The sequence below is a fragment of the Peromyscus californicus genome, unplaced genomic scaffold (genome assembly GCF_007827085.1).
Source record: "Peromyscus californicus insignis strain IS unplaced genomic scaffold, ASM782708v3 Scaffold_17__1_contigs__length_78620276, whole genome shotgun sequence".
NCBI lineage: Eukaryota > Metazoa > Chordata > Mammalia > Rodentia > Cricetidae > Peromyscus > Peromyscus californicus.
The window spans coordinates 46,555,908-46,574,989 of NW_026294469.1; the positions used below are offsets into that span (position 1 = coordinate 46,555,908).

The 19,082-nt window shown below is 39.5% G+C and overlaps 1 protein-coding gene across 2 annotated transcripts in view; it reads left to right on the forward strand.

Annotated features, from left to right (window-relative positions):
* Positions 1–19,082, forward strand: part of Slc12a2 (solute carrier family 12 member 2) — a 75,049-nt gene that overhangs the window by 46,175 nt on the left and 9,792 nt on the right. Inside the window, exons 18-21 of one of the 2 annotated variants that reach the window (XM_052742222.1) lie at positions 6,903–7,009; positions 13,663–13,742; positions 15,426–15,551; positions 17,895–17,942. In XM_052742222.1, the coding sequence (XP_052598182.1) occupies positions 6,903–7,009; positions 13,663–13,742; positions 15,426–15,551; positions 17,895–17,942 (361 nt within the window). The remainder of the gene's footprint in view (positions 1–6,902; positions 7,010–13,662; positions 13,743–15,425; positions 15,552–17,894; positions 17,943–19,082) is intronic. The other variant, XM_052742224.1, reaches the window with a different exon arrangement.

Consider the following 19,082-nt stretch of genomic DNA (forward strand, 5'->3'; position numbering starts at 1 on the left):
ATAATAATCCTGAAGTGCAGAGTGTGTCCTGAAATACTGTTAAGTCAGTAACAGAGATGAAGAAGGGTGAAAGACAATTCACAGAGGAAAGCTAGGTGCCAGGAATAAGTGAAAACCAGTTCTGCGCCCATGGTGTCCAGGGTCACTTCTGTCAGATAAAGAGAAGTCGGGCAGTCCGTGCCATAGTCGCTAATAGACAAGAGCCTGGCAATTTGAAGGGCTTTTTTCCGGTAACCCTGGAGAACAAGACTAGACTTCATGCAGACCCCTCTTCATGTGTAAAGAAGACTGTGCAGTTTTAAGTTCCAGGCACAAGAAACCTCCTTTTGAGTGGTTTTTCAGGCTGTCTAAGCAGTTCCCCAAACAGAACATTGATGGAGCCCTTGGCTGTCTCTCAGGGATTGAGGGTGGGCCTTTATTCCTGATGACACCATACACTTAGGACATGTGAGACTTAGATGATTAGATCTGGGTCTGACCCCAAAGCCTCTTTTCCTGCAGTCCACCTTCCATGGTTCCAGAAAATACTATGTCAGATGCTAAGGGAGGGAAGCTATTAAATGGTTCAACACAACTACAACATCTGTGAAACATGACGGTTTACCAGCATGGCAAGGTGTGCGTAAGTGGCAGGCACGTGTTGGATATTAGATAGAAGGTCTACTCATCAGGAGGGAAATCATCCCTGGTACTGGAAACCTAGCTGGCTTATCCAGGCTAGTGAGGTCATGGACCTTAGGAAAGAATCCATTATTGCCACTTGGCAGCATCATTTGCAATAGCTAAACACAATTATAATTAATTTCAGCAACCATCAGATAATTTAAATGTGACATGTATCATTGTATAGAATTTTGCATACAGGTGAAAAGAACTGCACATACCCATGTGGGTAAATCTCAGAGTTAAAAATAGCAACTCTTAAAAAGTGTATGAAAAATGGAGGTTGAATTTTTAAAAATTGCAAAATGTTCCCTGGATATGTCCCTAAATAATAGAATTGCTATTAAATGTGATAAGTGCACGTGAAGACACGTGCAGTCTTCATGTGTGTTTCTGGTGTCTGTCTGAACTGTGTGCTTGTTGCTGTGTGCTGTATAGCTTTTGTAGTTTATAACATTTTAGTACTTCAGGTGTCATGTGCCTTTTGCCAGGTTGTTTGTGATGAGTTAATCCTGCTGGCCTTTGTGAAACTTACAGAAACACTTTGATAACCACTTACATATGTAATCATTTTTATGAAAGAAAACTCACTAGAGCAGATTTTTGTTTTCCTCTCTCAGTGAAGCAGGTTTGTGGTAAGGCCCAAGAGTCTCCCTTTCTCCTGAAAGTGCAGACCATGCTCCTGCCACTAGTCCCTCTGTGGAACTGCCCCGCCTCGGGAGCCAGAGACCCGCTGCCCTAGACAGTTCGTGCGGTGTACAGCTTGGAGTCTGGCAAGACTCCGACTAATCTAGTGCTCCTCATCATGCGAGTTGATAGCTGTTGTTAGAGTGCTGCCGACTGCTTCTGTAGAGTTCGGAAGTCAGAGTATTGTCACTGCGAGTGTTGGTTCCCTTTCCGTGTGGAAGCCTGTCACTTAAGTGATAGGTTTATCTTGGTTTTTTTTTAAATCATTGTCAGGAAGTGTTAAGTACTTGTTTTTCTTCACCACCTTGTATTCTAGCAGTGCGGTTTTAAATAATTGATTCTTTCAGTAGAAATTACACTTTACACTTCTGATTTCTCTCCTTCCTTTCTGTCTAGCTAGTCTTGACCATCATAATTGATCATTAAACCAGCATAAGGATATCAGCCTTCATTACAGAGTTTTAATCTCTAGTTTGCTAATGAGAACTTTAACAGTGAGACATTAGCATGGTTCATTTCTTCATGTATGTTTTGGATTTTCTTTTTCTTTTTTTTTTTTTTTTTTTTTGGTTTTTCGAGACAGGGTTTCTCTGTGTAGTTTTGCGCCTTTCCTGGAACTCACTTGGTAGTCCAGGCTGGCCTCGAACTCACAGAGATCCGCCTGGCTCTGCCTCCCGAGTGCTGGGATTAAAGGCGTGCGCCACCACCGCCCGGCTTCTTTTTCTTTTTAAAAAGGCAGTAGACATCTGATTCTCAAACCATTTTTAAATCTTTATTTTATATAGCAAAATGATATTGTTCTTAATGAACATTCCAAATTACATCATGTTGGCTCTTCACATCAATTGCTTGCTTAGAATTTCAGCCTAGAATTATCTTGTGTGATGTCTGCTAAAAGTTCTTTTTTTTTTTTTGGTTTTTCCAGACAGGGTTTCTCTGTGTAGCTTTGCGCCTTTCCTGGAACTCGCTTTGGAGACCAGGCTGGCCTCCAACTCACAGAGATCCGCCTGGCTCTGCCTCCCGAGTGCTGGGATTAAAGGCATGCGCCACCACTGCCCGGCTTGCTAAAAGTTATTATGCTTCCTTGGTCATGTGCTGAAACAGTGGGGTAATGGCGGTGGCAGTTTTTGTTACGTCACTATCTGTCCTGGACCTCACTGTGTTGACCTGTCTGGCCTTGAGTCACGGTACGTGATCCTCTTGTGTCTGAATCCGCAGATTGGTTTTTTGTCAAACACTAATGTGGTGTTTTCTGGAAAAGATTTTTTTTTTTTGAGTAGTAAACTGTCCTCTTAAATGCATACTGCTTCATGGAATGTTGAAATAATACCTCTTTTGTAATAACTACACTGAGTAGAGGCTTTAAAGGTGAAAGAGATACATGTGGAAATTTTAAAAAATTGAGTAATCCTAGGGAGAGTTTCTGCAGTAATGCCATTGAAAGCCTGAGTACGCAGAGTGTCTCACAGCTGTTTATTCCTTATTTTATAAAATTGGAGCTAAGTGGTAGCATGCATTCTTAGTTTGTGTGAGACCCTGAGCTTAATCCCTTGCACCAAAACAAACAAGCCATTTTAATTATAGTAGGATTATGACATGATAGTTTTTTCTCCCAAGAAAATGACCTTGATAGTATTTTGTACCATCAACAAGTTACTGGCTGTTTTTTGAGTTAACTCTGTTAAACAGCTGTTGTACTTTAAGATAATGCTTGGTTCTGTTCAACACCCTTGCCTCCACCTCCACCCTGAAAAAAAAAAGTGGGACTGTTGTGGTTACACCACCCAGCAAATAGTTTTGCTTTTAGAAGAAGGTGGGATATTCTTTGTTGTTCTTTAAGGAAAGGATGTTTTAAATCCCGAGTAAAATCTTGATCTCTTAAATTTGTACATGAGAGTAATAAATACACGCTTGCAGGGTAGCTTACTTCCTACTCCTTAATTACTGAAATGCGTAGGGCAGTGGCACATGGCCAGGCCTCTGATAAATATTTGAATTCATGTTTTGAAAAAAAAAATGATTTAAAAATGTCACTTAGACAAAAGCAAATTAGAATGTATCTCCAACATAAATGAGAGCTAAAGCCATAAAACTTAAAGAAAACAGAGCTCAGTTTTCCATGACCTTGGATCTGGCAGTGGAGTCAGTTATGACACCAAAAGCATGAACCTTAAACAGAAGTAAATTGGACATTTCCAGAATTAAGATGCCCTCTGCAGAGGACTTTATACGGAAAGTGAAAGCAACTTACTGAATGGGAGAATATGTCAATGAATCCGATAAAGGGTTTTGTCTTAGTGACTAAATAACTTAGTAACTGTTGTTGTGATGAGACACTATGATTAAGGTAATTTATAGAAGAAAGAGTTTATTGTGGGTTTATAGTTTTAGAGGGTGAGTCCATGACCATCATGGCAGTGAGTATGGTGGCCGGCGGCAGGCAGGCAGGGAGATGTAGTAGTAGCCAAGACCTCATATCCTGACCCACAAGCACAAGGCAGAGAAAGCGCTTACTGGGTCTGGTGGGCCATCCCCCAGTGACACACCTTAACAAAGCCACCCCTCTTAATCCTTCCCAAACAGTTCACCTATTGAGGATAAAACATTCATATACATGAGCCTGTGGAGGCCATTCTCATTCAAACCACCACAGGTTTTGATATCTATAATATATATTTTAAAACATCTGAAAGTAATAACCAAAACAACAGAATTGTTACACTTGGGTAAAGAAAAAAATTATATATGTCTCCAGTAAACATGAAAAGATTTTCGACATCATTAATTATAGAGGAATTGTAAATAAGAAAAAAAACACAATGAGATACTAGGTCAATATTGGGATAGCTATAATTTTAGAAATAGAAAGTGTTAGTGGGATTGTAGAAAAATGAGAGCCCGTGCTTTGCTGATTGTGAATATAAAGTGATATAGATGTTATAAAATTAAGTTATTGTTCCTCAAAAAAGGTATAAATTTAAAGTGACTTTGTGACTATCAGTTGTGCCACACTCTTTGACATTTATCCCTAAAAACTGAAGGAACAGAGTTAGTTTTTTATGCAGATACTCGACACTGCACCATCATGCACAGTAGCCACAAGGTACAAAGTGTAAACAGCTGAAGTGTTCGTCATCAAATAGACGGATAAGCAGCTGTGACACATGGAGATGTAAATACAATAAAAGGCTGTTTGTCTGTGGAAAGGAATAAAGCTGTACTCATTTCTGCATTAACCTAGGAGACGGCCTGCTAAGTGAAGTAAGCTAAACACCAGAGTTCTGGGGTTTTGTTCATGAAATAACTAGGTAGAAGTATATTAAATGTCATAAGGGAGAGCATGAATAGCTATGAATAGCTACTACATAGCAGTTGTGGAATTTTTGATTGGAGTGATGAAAAAGTTTTGGAAATAGTGGGTTATTACTTGGCAGTATTATGGACATAATAAATACTACTTGACATGGTAACTTTCTTAACCTTATACCATAATTCATTTATGTGTGTGTGTGTGTGTGTGTGTGTGTGTGTGTGTGTGTGTGTGTGTGTGTGTGTGTTCATGTGTGTGGACTTGTATGTCTAGGCCAGAGGTGTGGTGATATATTGTGAACCCTAATAAACTTGCCTGAGGATCAGAGCCAGCCACTAGATTAGACATAGAGGTCAGGCAGTGGTGGCACATACCTTTAATCCCAGCACTTGAGATCTCATGCCTTTACTTGGGAAGCACACATGCCTTTAATCCCAGGAAGTAATATGGCAGGGCAGAGAAAGGTATATAAAGGCATGAGGAAACAGGAACTCACTCTCTTTAGTCTGAGGATTTCATAGAGGTAAGAACTAGTGGCTGGCTGCTCTGCTTCTCTGATCTTTCAGCTTTCACCCTGATATCTGGCTCTGGGATTTTACTAAAAGACCATCTAAGATTTGAACAACACAGAGGCCACCCTCAGTTGCCATTCTTGTGGATGTCATCCACCTCTTGTTTTGTTGTTTTGAGACAGGTCTTTGACTCCCTACCTGGAACCAACCAGTTTGTCTAGCTTGGCTGGCCAGTGAGCCCCAGTGATCTGCCTGTCTCTAGCTCTGTCACTGGTATTACAAGTTTGTGCTCTAAAAACAAGGCCTGGGTTTTTACCTGGGTTCTAGGATTGAACTAAGGTCTTCATGTAAACTGTCTCCTCAGCCCTTATCACAATTTTTAAAAAGTCACAGCCTCCTCCCCAAACTTAGGTGTTGTTGCAGTCCCAGGATATAATTTCTCAGTGTACTTAAAGAAACAAACAAAACCTTAGAAAAGAGATTGTATTGGACTTTGAGGGATAATTGTTAGTTACGTTCAATTGCAAATGTCTGTGTCTGTTATGTGTGTTTTAAGACAGGATCTTCCTATCTGCCTCCGATATTATGTAGCCCGTGACACTCACTATATATAGACGAGGCTGGCTTCAAACGCTTGGCAGTCCTGGCTCTGCCTCCTGAGGGCTGGGATTATGGGCATGCACCACTGTACTTGCCTGCATTGTAGCTCTTGGTGAGATTCAGAATACTTGAACTATTGTGGGATCCCACACAGATTTCAAAAAGAACATTAGCGTGGTTAAAAGAATTCAGTTTCCTGTTGGTGGAATTCAGAACTCCGGACATCAGACTTACATCTAGGCATTAGTGACTATTATTAAAATACATCATGGAGGTGGAGAATACAACTTTTTAAATTAAATACGTTATTTTGGTTAGTAAAAGTACAAAATTGTTGTGTCATCAAGATATAATAATGAATTGAGGTAGTTTTCAAGTATTTCATTGTAACATTTTTATTTGTGTTTAGTAAAAATAATTTGGGGTGAATTTCATATATATAATCTACAAAAAAACCTATCAATTTGGAAATACATCATCTTTTAAAAAATTCTTTTATTAAATAGTCTGTATTCTTTGTTTTTTTGTTTTTTTTTTTTCATTTTTCTTTATTAAGAATTTTTCTCCTCACTCCACATACCATCCACAAATCCCCCCTCCTTCCTCCTCCCTCTTCCCACCCCCTAGCCCTCTTTCCCAAGCCACTCCACATCCCCTCATCCCCCAAATCGAGGTCTCCCATGGGGAGTTAGCAGAGCCCAGCACACTGAGCCTAGGCAGGTCCAAGCCCCTTCCCACTGCACCAAGGCTGTGCAAGGCATCACACCACAGGCACCGGATTCCCAGAAGCCTGCCTATAGACCAGGGACAGATTCCGATCCCCCTGCCTGGGTGCCCCCCAAACAGTTAGAGCCAAACACCCGTCTTCCGTATGCAGAGGGCCTGGTCCAGTCCCATGGGGGCTCCGCAGCCACCAGTCCACAGTTAATGGGCTTCACCTTGGTCTGCTGGCAGTGGTCCAGAGGGTGCCTGGACTGGTCTACTCTGGTGACTGGCCTAGCAAATAGCCTAGTTGTCATCATAGAGCCTTTGTCCAGTGACTGAGTGAAGCAGATGCAGAGATCCATGGCCAGACACCAGGCTGAGTTCCGGAAATAGTCTGTATTCTAAGTTGTGTTTATATATTTTAGGCTGCTGGTCTTGGTCGAATGAAACCGAACACGCTTGTCCTTGGATTTAAGAAAGACTGGTTACAAGCAGATATGAGGGATGTGGATATGTATATAAACTTATTTCAGTAAGTATGCTCTAAATTGTTATGTACTTGGCAGAAAAAATGCTAATTTTGAAAGTATTCCTTCATTTTTTTACCTTGGTTTTTTTATGTAGTCTTTCCTTAATAGGTGCATAAAAATTAAAAAGAACCCCATGATTTGTCTGGGTTTTAAAATAATGATCTATTAGCAAAATACTGATCTCTTTTTACACAAAACATATATACAAGTACTTCTGTATATGTAAAGATGCAAATACATCTACAAAATAGCTTATATATGTGTAAAATAGTTTGTTGACCTTACCTTTTTATTGTATTTTTATTAATTCTTTAATAAGTTCAGTGTATCTGGGACATATTCACCCCCTTAAACGCTTCACTTTCTATTGTCCTTTCTCACTCACCTTTGAGATTACTCCTTTTTCCCATGCCCAGCTGATGTGTAGCCAGCCTACCAGGGTCCCATTAAGAAATACTTGCTCTCTTGCCTGCCCCCAGGTGCCAGTAGCTCCTCTGCTAATGGTAGGGTTGCAAGTCCACCATCCTCCCTCTGGCTGGAGCTTGTGCATGGTGTCATTTCACTGTGAGGTCATATGTGGGTCTTTCCTGTTTTCTCTAGAAGACTTCCTTGAAGTTGTCCACCACCATTAGCTCTTACAGTCTTTCATCCTCTCTTTGGTGAGGATTGCTGAGCCTCAGGGTAAAGGGTATGGTATGAATGTCTGACTTCGAGCTAAGCATTCTAGTTTTTTGTTCTCTGTTCATTCACCAGTTTGGAGTCTGTTAATTGCCATCTACTGCCAGGAGAGGCTTCTGATGGTGGGTTAAAAGATGCTCTAATCTGTGGGTGCAGCAATCAGTCATTAGAGGTAGTTTTAATACTCAGTTCTCTGTCCGTTTAACAGACTAGTATTGGGTTCGCCCCTGGGGCCTATGATCTATCAAGCTAAGATTCCTTAGTCCTTTTAATAGTGCCATGTATGAGTTCTGTCTCATAGATAAAGCCTTAAATCCAGCCAGAAAGTGGTTGGTTACTCCCATAACATCTGTGCCGCTCTTACACCAGTGGGCATTATCCTGTCATTATTCTAGCTTGCAAGGTTTCATAGCTGGGTGAGATTGAGGCTTACTGTTTCTCCTCTAGCACTGGGCATAGAACCTTCCAGCACCATGATCACTGGCCAGTAAGGATGAAGCTAGCAGGTGAATACCCACTTGATGTCTCCATATCTGTAATTCAAGTATGTGGTATCTTCAGCAGGTTTTTTAGCATCAAATCAAGGAGGTTAGCTTGTAATAGTTGGAGGTCTATGTGTCCCCATTGGCCAACAACTCAAAAAATGGTACCCCATTCTTGGTACTGGGGTAATGTGTTAGATAGAATGGGATATCTAGTTGAGATATCCCTCCCCCATTGTAGGGTAACACCATTATACCTCTTTATATATGTCCATATTTTGTGAAGCATCTACAGTCAGTAGGTTTCCAATTTTTTTTTTTTAAAAAGGACTTTAATATTAGTTACCCCTCCTCCCCATATTCTCTCCTCTACCCTGCCTCCCATCTTCCATCTGTTTAATCTGTCTTATTCCATTGTTCCCCTTTAATATTTTATACTACTGTGCCCTATCTCTACATTCTTGAAGGCCACTTCTCCCCAGTGCCCCCTTAATAAATTCCTGACTTTTGTGGGTATTACACATGGAACACATGTATCTGAATACTCAAAGGTAACATCCGGAAATGAGAGCAAACATACGCTGTTTATCTTTCTGGATTTAGGTTACCTTATTCAGTATGAATGTTTCCAACTCCATCAGTTTACCTGTGAATTTCAGAATTTCATTTTTCTTAAGAGCTGAATAATCTTTCATAGATCCTTGCGTTAGATGTGAACAAGGATGGTGTGTACAGACCCTGCTTCCTGTGTAAGCTGGCCGGCTTCTTCCTGTGCTTTTGCTGTGGCTGAACAGTCAGATGGCGGAGTATCGCTTTGTAAGGTCTTCATGTGTCCTGCACTGAGCGACTGCAGAGATGGATTTGGTCCCCATGCTGGTCTCTGGTTCATCCCTTCAGTTACTTGTTTGCCTTTTCCACGTGACGTTCTGAGCTGCTGGTTGGTTCTCATTTCCTCTGTCTTGGTGGTTTCACATCACTCTAACTTCTTACAGCTTGTCTGCTGAGTTCCTTTTATTCTCTTGCTACTTTGTCGTTCTGGTTCGCAGACTTTTGCGTATATATTTAATCTTACCAGTGCTTTGTAGAACTGAATTATTTAATTAAAGAATTTTTTTGTTTTTGCCAGATACACTTGTTAAAACTTGAAAAGTACTTCCTTTTCCTAGTATTATGGGATTTGTTCAACAAATCTAATTTACACTAACAATTCTCACTGTGCCATTATCGTACAATATTATCTTGCATATAAACAATTGTCTTTCAAAACAAACATCAGTGAGAAAATCCTGTCTTTAGCAAAGTGGTTCTCAGATGGAATTCACAGGCCCATTTTCCTGTGAATTCTGATAGGGGGTTACTTGGAACTCATTGGAGTCATCTCCTTTACTGATTTCCTGCTACGTCTGTCTAATAGCTTTTTTTCATAGCTTATTTGAAAAGTTTCCGGAAATGACCAGAGGTCATAGTTGCTCTTTGAAAAGGTCCATGTTGACTAGTAATACACACAGGTGACACACACGAACCCTTCCTCCCATTGTTAGGTGGTTTCAGGAAGGTCTAAGGCTGGGGAGCTTGTGCCTTCTGACCTTCTGGGGGCAGACTCCCACTGTAGCTGTCTGGTTCTCTACTTTGTATATGTGGTGCCTCAGAAAAGCAGAACAGTACACACACAGATTAAATCATGAGCTATCAGAGTGGGTGGGTTATGCTCTTTCCTCTCGTGGATCAAGAGCAGTGAGATGGAGTAATTACCCTAGAAAATAGAGAAGCGGCACTTGGAAAATGGTTATTACACACCAACTACATTAGTAGTAGTTGTAGTTGGTCATGATGGCCCTGACAGGGGTCTGTCTTAATGCTTTGGAAGTTAGCATTGCTCTGTATGTTGTGCATCATTTGGCCACTTGCAGACAGATAGGGAAGGATATTCTCTAGCTTTCAAAGCCATTAGAAGTTAATGGCCTTGTTGTTAATGTTACTACACTTACTTACATGTGTACATTCATGGGCATGCCTGGTATTCATGTGGCAGTCTGAGGACAACTTGTAGGAATCAGTTCTCTTCTCTTACTAGGTGAGTCCCAGGGATTGAATTAGGGTTGTTGGGTTTGGCAGCTAGTGCCCACACCTACTGAGCAAGCCATCTTACCGGCTCTCAATGTTATTTTTATGTTTTGTTGTGTAGTACTGGAAATTGAAGCTAGGATTTTGCACATGCTAGGGATGCATGATATGCCATTGAGCTATGAGGGTTGTACCCTCATCCCTACAAAACCATCCAGGCTGGTTTCGAACTCACTCTGTCACTGAGGCTGATCAGTCCTCACCACCCAAATGCTGGAGTTACAAATGGTGTTTACTACCCCACCCAACCCTTTCATTTTTTTTAGGGGGGCGGGGAGAAAGGGTCTCCCACTAAGTTGCTTAGGCTGCTTTTAAACTCAGCAGCCCAGTCTCACCTGACTTTGTGATCCTCAGCTTCTCCAGTAACGAGGATTGCAGGTCTGTATTACCAGACCCAGCTAATGGTAGCTTTAAAGCATGTTACTGCTCAATCTTTGTCTTAGATAATTATCCCTTAATGATTTCTGTGCAGTTTTAAATATTTGTGTAATTGAGTATGCTTTATACATTTATTAGCAATATGTACGGCCTGAAACAAAACATTTCCTATAATTTATAGCAAAAACATACAGGTGTTTTATCTATGGTAAGTTTGAAGTTTATTTCCTGACATTCTCTAAAGAAAATTGGCAGTTGATTTTATTGATTTACTATATACTTAAAATAATTGGTTACTTCTTTAGAATTAGATCCTTCAAGATATAATTGATAAAGTAATCTCTATTAAATTTCTTTTTACAATGACTCTTTGACCTTAGTTAACTAATTACAAGAACAAAGCCAAATAATCTCTACCCCCATAGATAAATAGATAGATATGTAGATACATAGACAGACTGACTGACTCACTGACTGACTTTGTTATACCCTAAACAGTCTTCATTTTGTTTGTAACAGCAGCAAGTGCTCTTAACAGCTGAGCTATCTCTTCAGCCCCAGTTTTCAGTTTTAAAAGTTTTAAGTATGGGCTTAGAGGAACCTTCAAGATTTTGGTGTATATAAATACATCCTTGCAATGCCTTTTTTATTTTTGATTAAAACTTTTTGATAAACTATATTTTGATCATATTCTCCCACCTCCCCCAACTCCTCCCAAGTCTTCCTGCCTCCCTTCCCACCCAGCTTCATGTTCTTTCTTCCTATGCTGGCTAGTTCTGTGTCATCATGACAGAAGCCATAGTCATCTGAGAGGAAGGAACCTCAATTAAGAAAATGCCTCCATAAGATCAGGCTCTACTTAAGACTATGGGACATTGTCTTAATTGGTGTTGGGGAGGGCCCAGCCCATGGTGGATGGTGCCGTCCCTGGGCTGATGTTCCTGGGTTCTATAAGAAAGCAGGCTGAGCCGGGCAGGTGGCACATACCTTTAATCTCAGCACTGGCAGGCAGAAGTAGGCAGATCTCTGAGAGTTTGAGGACAGTCAGGGCTATTAACACAGAGAAACCCTGTCTCAGAAGAAAAACAAAACAAAACAACAAAGGCATGTGGAGCAATCCAGTAAGCAGCACCCCTCCATGGCCTCTGCGTTAGCTCCTGCCTCCAGGTTCCGGCCCTGCTTGAGTTCCTGCCCTGCTTGAGTTCCTGCCCTGACTTCTTCAGTGATGGACTGTCACCTGGAAGTGACAAAGCATAAGCTAAAATAAACCCTTCTGGGTCATGTTGTTTTCATCACAGCAGTAGTAACTCTAAGACACTCCCTCTCTCTCAAAAAGGAAAAGAAAAGAAAAGCCAGAACACCCAACCAGACACAGATTGCACAAAAATAATACAACAAAACCATGGAATCCATTTTTGTGTTGGCCAGCCAACCCTGGGCATGGTAGAAAACCTTAGACTAGAGAGGTCCTGGGCCCTAGGGGAAAGCCTGCCACTAATGTTCTGCTAAAGAAACGTGGCCATAAAATGACTGCTGATGGTGTACTGCTATACCAGAAACCAGTGCTTTGCGCCACCCTCACTAGAAAGTTATTCTTGCAGTAGGTGGTAGTTAACAGACTCACCACTGTAGAGCATGCTGACAGTGAGACTTGGAGCACGAAGCCCTAAAGAAGTCGTTGTCAAACCCTCCCCTCAAGGCTCAGGGATCTGTGTGAAAGCAGAGGCAGAAAGAGTGTAAGAGCCATGGTGGTGGGTGACTCCAAGGAAGCAGCATCTTCCAGACACAGCAGGCAGGACTAGGCCGCAGAGAGACTGACAGACAGCACACCCCAAACCGCACAGATTCAATCAGACACCAGACTAGCTTCTAAAAAGTAAAAAGTATTTTTAAATACTACCCTTAGGGTGTGGAGATGGCCCAGCTGGTGAAGTGCTTTGCTAAGAAGGCGTAGGGACCCGAGTTTGATCTCTAGCACTCATGTGAAAACCTGGGCTTGGCAGCGCAGCCTTGGAGACTGAAGGTAGGAGAGTGCCTGGGCTGTGTGGGCCAGCCTGAGCTGACGTGACAGGCTCCAGGCTCAGACAGTTGTAGTGATTGAGGAAGACACTTGATGGGGACTTTGTGGATTCCGCAAATGTGCACAAGTACCTGTGCACACATACATTAACACACTCACAGATACTGTCCTTTCAGAAATGTCTTCGTACCCTAAAAGCTGTTCTCATTCTCAGTAAGATCCATTTCTTCCTCTTCAGGTGTTTCTCTTAGCTTCAAAAGGAATACACCTAAATTTAAGTGCAGTAGGATTACTGTAATGGTTGTTTTCTGTCATGTTGCCTTGCAAGATCAAAATACTGTTGGATGGGGCTAGATGGTACAGTGGTTAAGACCACTCAGCTCTTCCAGAGGACCCAAGTTCCATTCCCAGAACCCACTCCAGGTGCCTGTAACTTCAGCTAGAGGGAGATCCAGTCCTTCTGGCCTCTGTTCTCATAGACACTTAAGTGTGCATGCCTCCACACTGACACATAAAGAAAAATAAAATAAAATCTAAAAATAAATAAATAGCCAAACAGCAACAGTTACCAAACAAATCTGCTCCTGCTCTAAAAAGCTGATCCATGAGTCAGTTGTAGTGCTTGATGATGCTGTGAATTCTGGGAAGTACATTGTGAGCTGGCTTTGTTGAGAGTAGGTACAGAACACTAGGCTACACCGAGGCTATATGGCATGTGAAGGCATGCATATGGTATGTTCATGACCAGAGCATCATGTGGCACATTACTGTAATATAAACTTGCATAGTTTCAAGGGTATAGTAGAAAAAAAGTGTGAGATTAGGAACTAAGGTGATTTCATTTCTCTCTGATTTTCAAAACATATTAAAGAAAACAGACATTTAGAGCAGAAAGTCATTTTAGAGATCCGTGGGTCCTTTCGCTTTTTATAGAACATAAACAATTTTGTGATTCTCCCTTCCTCTGTTGTAGTGATGCTTTCGACATCCAGTATGGAGTTGTGGTTATCCGCCTAAAGGAAGGATTGGACATATCACACCTCCAAGGACAAGGTCAGTGTTCCTCAGATGAGGTTTTATTCTAAAAGTATCAATTACTTTGTTAAAAAATTCTGCCTATTGTTACATTGCCATCTTCATGCTTCCCATCTTAGGATCAGATGCGCTGGGAAGCCACCAATGTCTGCATCTTAAAGGATGGCTGATGATTATTAATGGAGGATAAAATTTAGTATAAGTCATCGCCTTAAGAAAGGCAGACATTAGTTATGATTGTAAATTGGCCAGCCAAATTTTTTTAAAAAAAAAAACAGGATGAAAAAAATATTTAAACCACTACTAAGATACTTAAATCACTACTTAGGCTGTTAGTTAAATAATACGATGTATACATTTAAAGTATTTTTAAAGTGATGGTTAGGACCCAATTTAAGGTATAACTTTCTTGCTGATTTTATGAAAATGGAAATTTCCATAGCCTTCAAAAAGGTTTGCTAATTTAAAAATGTTGAATAGCTACCATTTCCCCTTATCAGTTAATAAATGAAATCATCAGATTAGCTGAGGTTAGATAGACAAGAAGCATATAAAAACTTGTAATCTGTTCATATTTAAACTCTTGAAACAAAGAAGCTTAGCTCGCTGAAAGTGTACTTTCTTTTTCTGGAGTGACTGTGGCAGCACCTCATTTGAAGTCTTGAGACCGTGTTTAGAGAGCCTGACTCATGCCCATTGACACTGCATGATTAGAAGTGGTGCCCTGTCACCCAAGAGAATGATGGATTATTCCGTTCTGTTATATACTGGGTTTGAATGGGACTGAAGCATTTAAAAGTACTATGTATTTATGATTATTATGAAGTGCTTTTTTGAAGGCTTTGCCCATTGCTAAGATCTGGTCTTAGGCCCAGGTAGATGTCTTCTAAAACTTGCAGCCTTTACCCGTAATTTTGTAGCCTGGGCAAGTTGGGTGGCTTCTGGGCCTGTTTACTTGTCTGTTAATGCCTAGTGATGAACCTCATAGGGTTGTCCTGATGGTAAAGAGGTCACCTCTTTTAACCCCTTAGTTTAGTGCTGGAATTTGGCTCCCCTAGCTTCTGTTGTCTCTCTCCATCCATACAAAGTAGTGATGAGGATTATGGACAGATTGTCAATTTTGTATTGTATTGTCTTTATATGTTTTACAGTTGAAGTTCAGTATTTACTAAGTATTTGCCAAATCTGAAAATGCTTTAAGAGGAATTGGTACCTTCCCTGGACTTGTTAGGAAAAGGTTGTACCTCTGTAGTTATGACTACAGACTTTGTAGTTATGAAATAATTTTCTAGGGTTACTTGTCCTTTATGTGAATGTGAACATTTGTCACATTTACATATTTTTATATTGAAACTACCTTTGAGAGTAGAGTTTCTTTACAGCCTACATATCATTTTTTGCCTACTGTATTCTGTCTTTATGTGGATTTCTCATTAGTTACTTACTCCCCAGAACCCAGCTTAGCACCTAGCAGCTGACATATTTACATGGATAATCATTTTAAACAGTATGGTTGTTTCTTAAATCATTTATCAAAAAAAGAAAAAGAAAAGAAAGAAGAGAAAGAAAAGAAAGAAATCCTCACACTTTACTACTTCACAAGGGATACTGGTTACCTTTTTACTATTAAACCATGATACCTTGAATAGTTAAACTATGGTTTTGATACAGTTTTAAATACTTTCCCTTTCATATCTACAGAAGAATTATTATCTTCACAAGAAAAATCACCTGGTACCAAGGATGTGGTAGTAAATGTGGACTACAGTAAAAAGTCAGATCAAGACACTTGCAAATCGTCTGGTGAAAAATCTATTACACATAAAGGTAATTTTCATTCAAACAAGATTTTTTTAACAGTTTGTTTTAATTTGGAGGGGGTTGGCTTTTGAATATAATACACATTACAAAGTTCCTTTTCTTAAGCTAGACATTGTTTGCAATTTTAAAGTGTTTGCTTTCCTTAAAACAGAAGTCATGTCAATTATTTAGTGACTAACATAGTTTTAAGTAGTTTGCTTCAAAATATTTTTCTATAAACTTGGGAAGAACATGTACTTTTTCATGAGGCTTACAGATAATTTCATCCACAAACTTGTGTGTCATGTTGTAGGAAGAAAAGGGATGACTTCCAAATCTTACTCTCCCACCCTCACTCTCCAACCTCTGTTCAGACTCGTATCTCCATCTGTCCTGTTCCAACTGATAACGCAACAAGAAAGAAATCTGCACTGTAAATCACCCTGCCGTAGTGTACTTTTGATTTCTCCAAGATGACTACCATCTTTTGTATGAAACTGATAGCCTTGGACAAACCCTGTCTCTGCACAATTTATCTTTTAGATTATTTGAAAGCATTGATGTTGCTCTTTATTCTCTCCTTTCCTGTGTAACTTGCCTAGTGTAGTAGTAGAGAGTGTGGCTTCACACAGTTCTCCTCTCGGGCCTTGGTGGCTTTATTATTCTGTGTTTGTGTTGTCCATACACTTCATACGCTGATTCTGTTCATTTGTTTTTGCATTTATTTTATTTCTACATTCTTTTGCCCTTTCCCATTTTCTTGCCTGAAACAGACCCTTTCTGTCTAGTCTATGAGGAATCCATGCATGCAGTAGTATTGATCCTTTTCTAGAAGCTACTCTGCACTCACATCTAAGTAGATGCAAACACGTACATTAACTCAGTGATGTGTGCTACAACTTCATAGTTTTAAAGAATAGGAAACTAGATTAGTATATTTCTACTCAGTTGTAAAATTATAAATGCATTTAGCCTAATTTAAAGAGTCATTTTGGTGGGTAAGAAGGCTCTGTTGGAAAAAGGCATTTACTGCTAAGTCTTAGGACTTGAATTTGATTCCTGGGACCTACAGAGTGGAAGGAGAGAACTGACTCCTATGAGTTGTCCTCTGACTTTCATATACCTGCAAAGATAGGTAATATTATAAATAATTTTAAATGCCACTGTGTCTTTGACATTTAAACTCCTTTAAATGAGTATAAACTACCAATCACTATATGTTCAAAAGCAGATATTAAGTATTACTTTATAACAGTAGTATTTAAATTTTAATTATTTTTCCAAAACATGCATAAAAAGTAACAATTGTATAGCTTGATTTTTCTGTCTGTTTTCTATTTGGCAAATTCTCAAAATCAGCACAGATACTATAAGAGAAATGGATACTTCATATAAAAAAAAAAACCCTTCAGGATTAGGAACATTCTAATACAGTTATATAGTCACAGTATTTGGTTTTATCTGTCTTGCTTACTGAGGCATATAATATACAAGGGGACAAAGAGAGAATGCTCTGTAAGTACTTGGTTTGCACCAGCCTAAACTCATTTCAGCAATGCCTGCAATTTCAGAGCCTTAAGAGGTAGGTGCATTTCTACCAGTGAGGAAGCAAGGCATCAACTAACGTGGTCTAGCTCATCGAGGATAGTGTTAAGAGATGCTGTGAAAGCCTGGGAGTCTTACTTAGGACCCTACTGCAGAATGTTCTTTTTAAATCTCGAGTTCACTTGCCTTAAGTAAATTTACATCTATGGGGAAAAAGAGTTAGAAAAACTGCTTACCCCAGAAAACAAATTGGTGAATATTTAAACATAGCTGGTGAATATATGCACACATATGGATGTGTACATAAACTTTATTTGAAGAAAATGATTCTTTTATAAACTGGCATTTTACTCTGATCAAATTCCCTAATATTTCCAGTTCTGATTGACTTGTGCAGCTACCGGGTGCCTGTGGTCACTTGGGTGTGATGTAGTGGCGTGTTTAAAGCTTTGTGTTACCTGCAAAGATGGCTGCTCAAAGGGCCATGCTTCCACTCTGCACGCTGTAGTGTGACATTCTCACCTGATTTCAAGTCTGAAAGCTTAACGTTTACAAAATCTGTTGGCTCTTTTGAATAATTTTAAAGAAATAAAATTTCAGTGTGGGTGTTCATCATTCACTCTGTATGGTCTTTATAAAAAAAAATGTGATTTTTAAAAATATTAAACACTCAGTATAGAAAATATTAATTTTCAGTATTAATCATTTCTCATGGGCTGTTTCTTCACACTGTCTTGTTTATAATGTGCTCTATTTACATTTCCATTACTTTATGATTATAAAGGCAATTAACTTCATATTTTGTGTTTTTTAAACATAATCTAGATGAGGAAGAGGATGGCAAGACTCCAACTCAGCCACTGTTGAAAAAAGGCAGGCATTGTTCATCATTTTATTTTAATCCCCCTTTCCATACTGTTATCTCTTTAATTCCAACCCTATTATTTTCCTTTTATTTTAATTTAGTTTTTATTTCCATGGTGAGGTGATATTACAGTTATCTATTAAATGCAGATTAGCAAAATTAATTTTATTTCAACTAAGCATTATGTCTCACTGGGACAAGCTATTGTTTCACAGCCTTTTGAATCGTCATGGTGTTTCTGAAGTACACAAACCTGGAAAGGCAGGTGTTCTGTTTTTTGGGTTTTTTTCTTAATTTAAACTGCATGGTTTAGATGATAAGTAGGGACACTGAAACAGGTGATTCTACAGTGTCGCTTACACTCTTTACCATCAGTTGTACCCAGCCAAATTCTCGATTTTGATACTAATATATTTTTCGTTTCAAAAATTGCAATATTTCTCACAGTCGTGCTGCGTTTGGGAGATACACAGTCATGTCAGCGTACATGAATTTTATGAGAAGGAGATAGAGGTGAGAGTTATGGAGCAGTGTGGTTTGGTAGCCATATTATTTCATCATGCAAAATCATTTGTCATGTTTGCTTACATCATGGCAGCATGGAAAGTGAATGATGGACCTCTGGAAAAATGACCAGAGATCCTCCTGTGAATTTCTGTTTTTAAAATTGTGATAGTGGAGTTTCATAATAGCCATTTGCTTGCTCACAGAGTCAATGCTGATTTTTTTTTTAATTCCTAGAAATGTAAATGAGAACTCCTTTCAGACATGCAGCATATTCATACCCTTTCCAAGGAGTTCCTACCATCTTTCTATGATTCAGAGAAAGATGTGGTTATGTGGCTTTACAATTGGGCATCACATATTGAGGGGACAGTGATCAATGAGCACATTTCCCTGGTAATGACAAGAGTATATTGCTGTTAATCCAATCATCTTGCAAATATGGCTTTTTATTTAATACCTTTGAACTCTAAATCATTGAGATACCAGATAATAAAAGAAATCTCACAGAACAAGTGTAAAGCTTGATTTGTTAGCCTAAAATAGCTCTCCAGGAAAATTAAACTCTATCAGTAAATGTTCAGTATTTAGGATTCCTGTGCATTCACCAGAATACTTCAGAATACTAGACACTAGGGTAATTT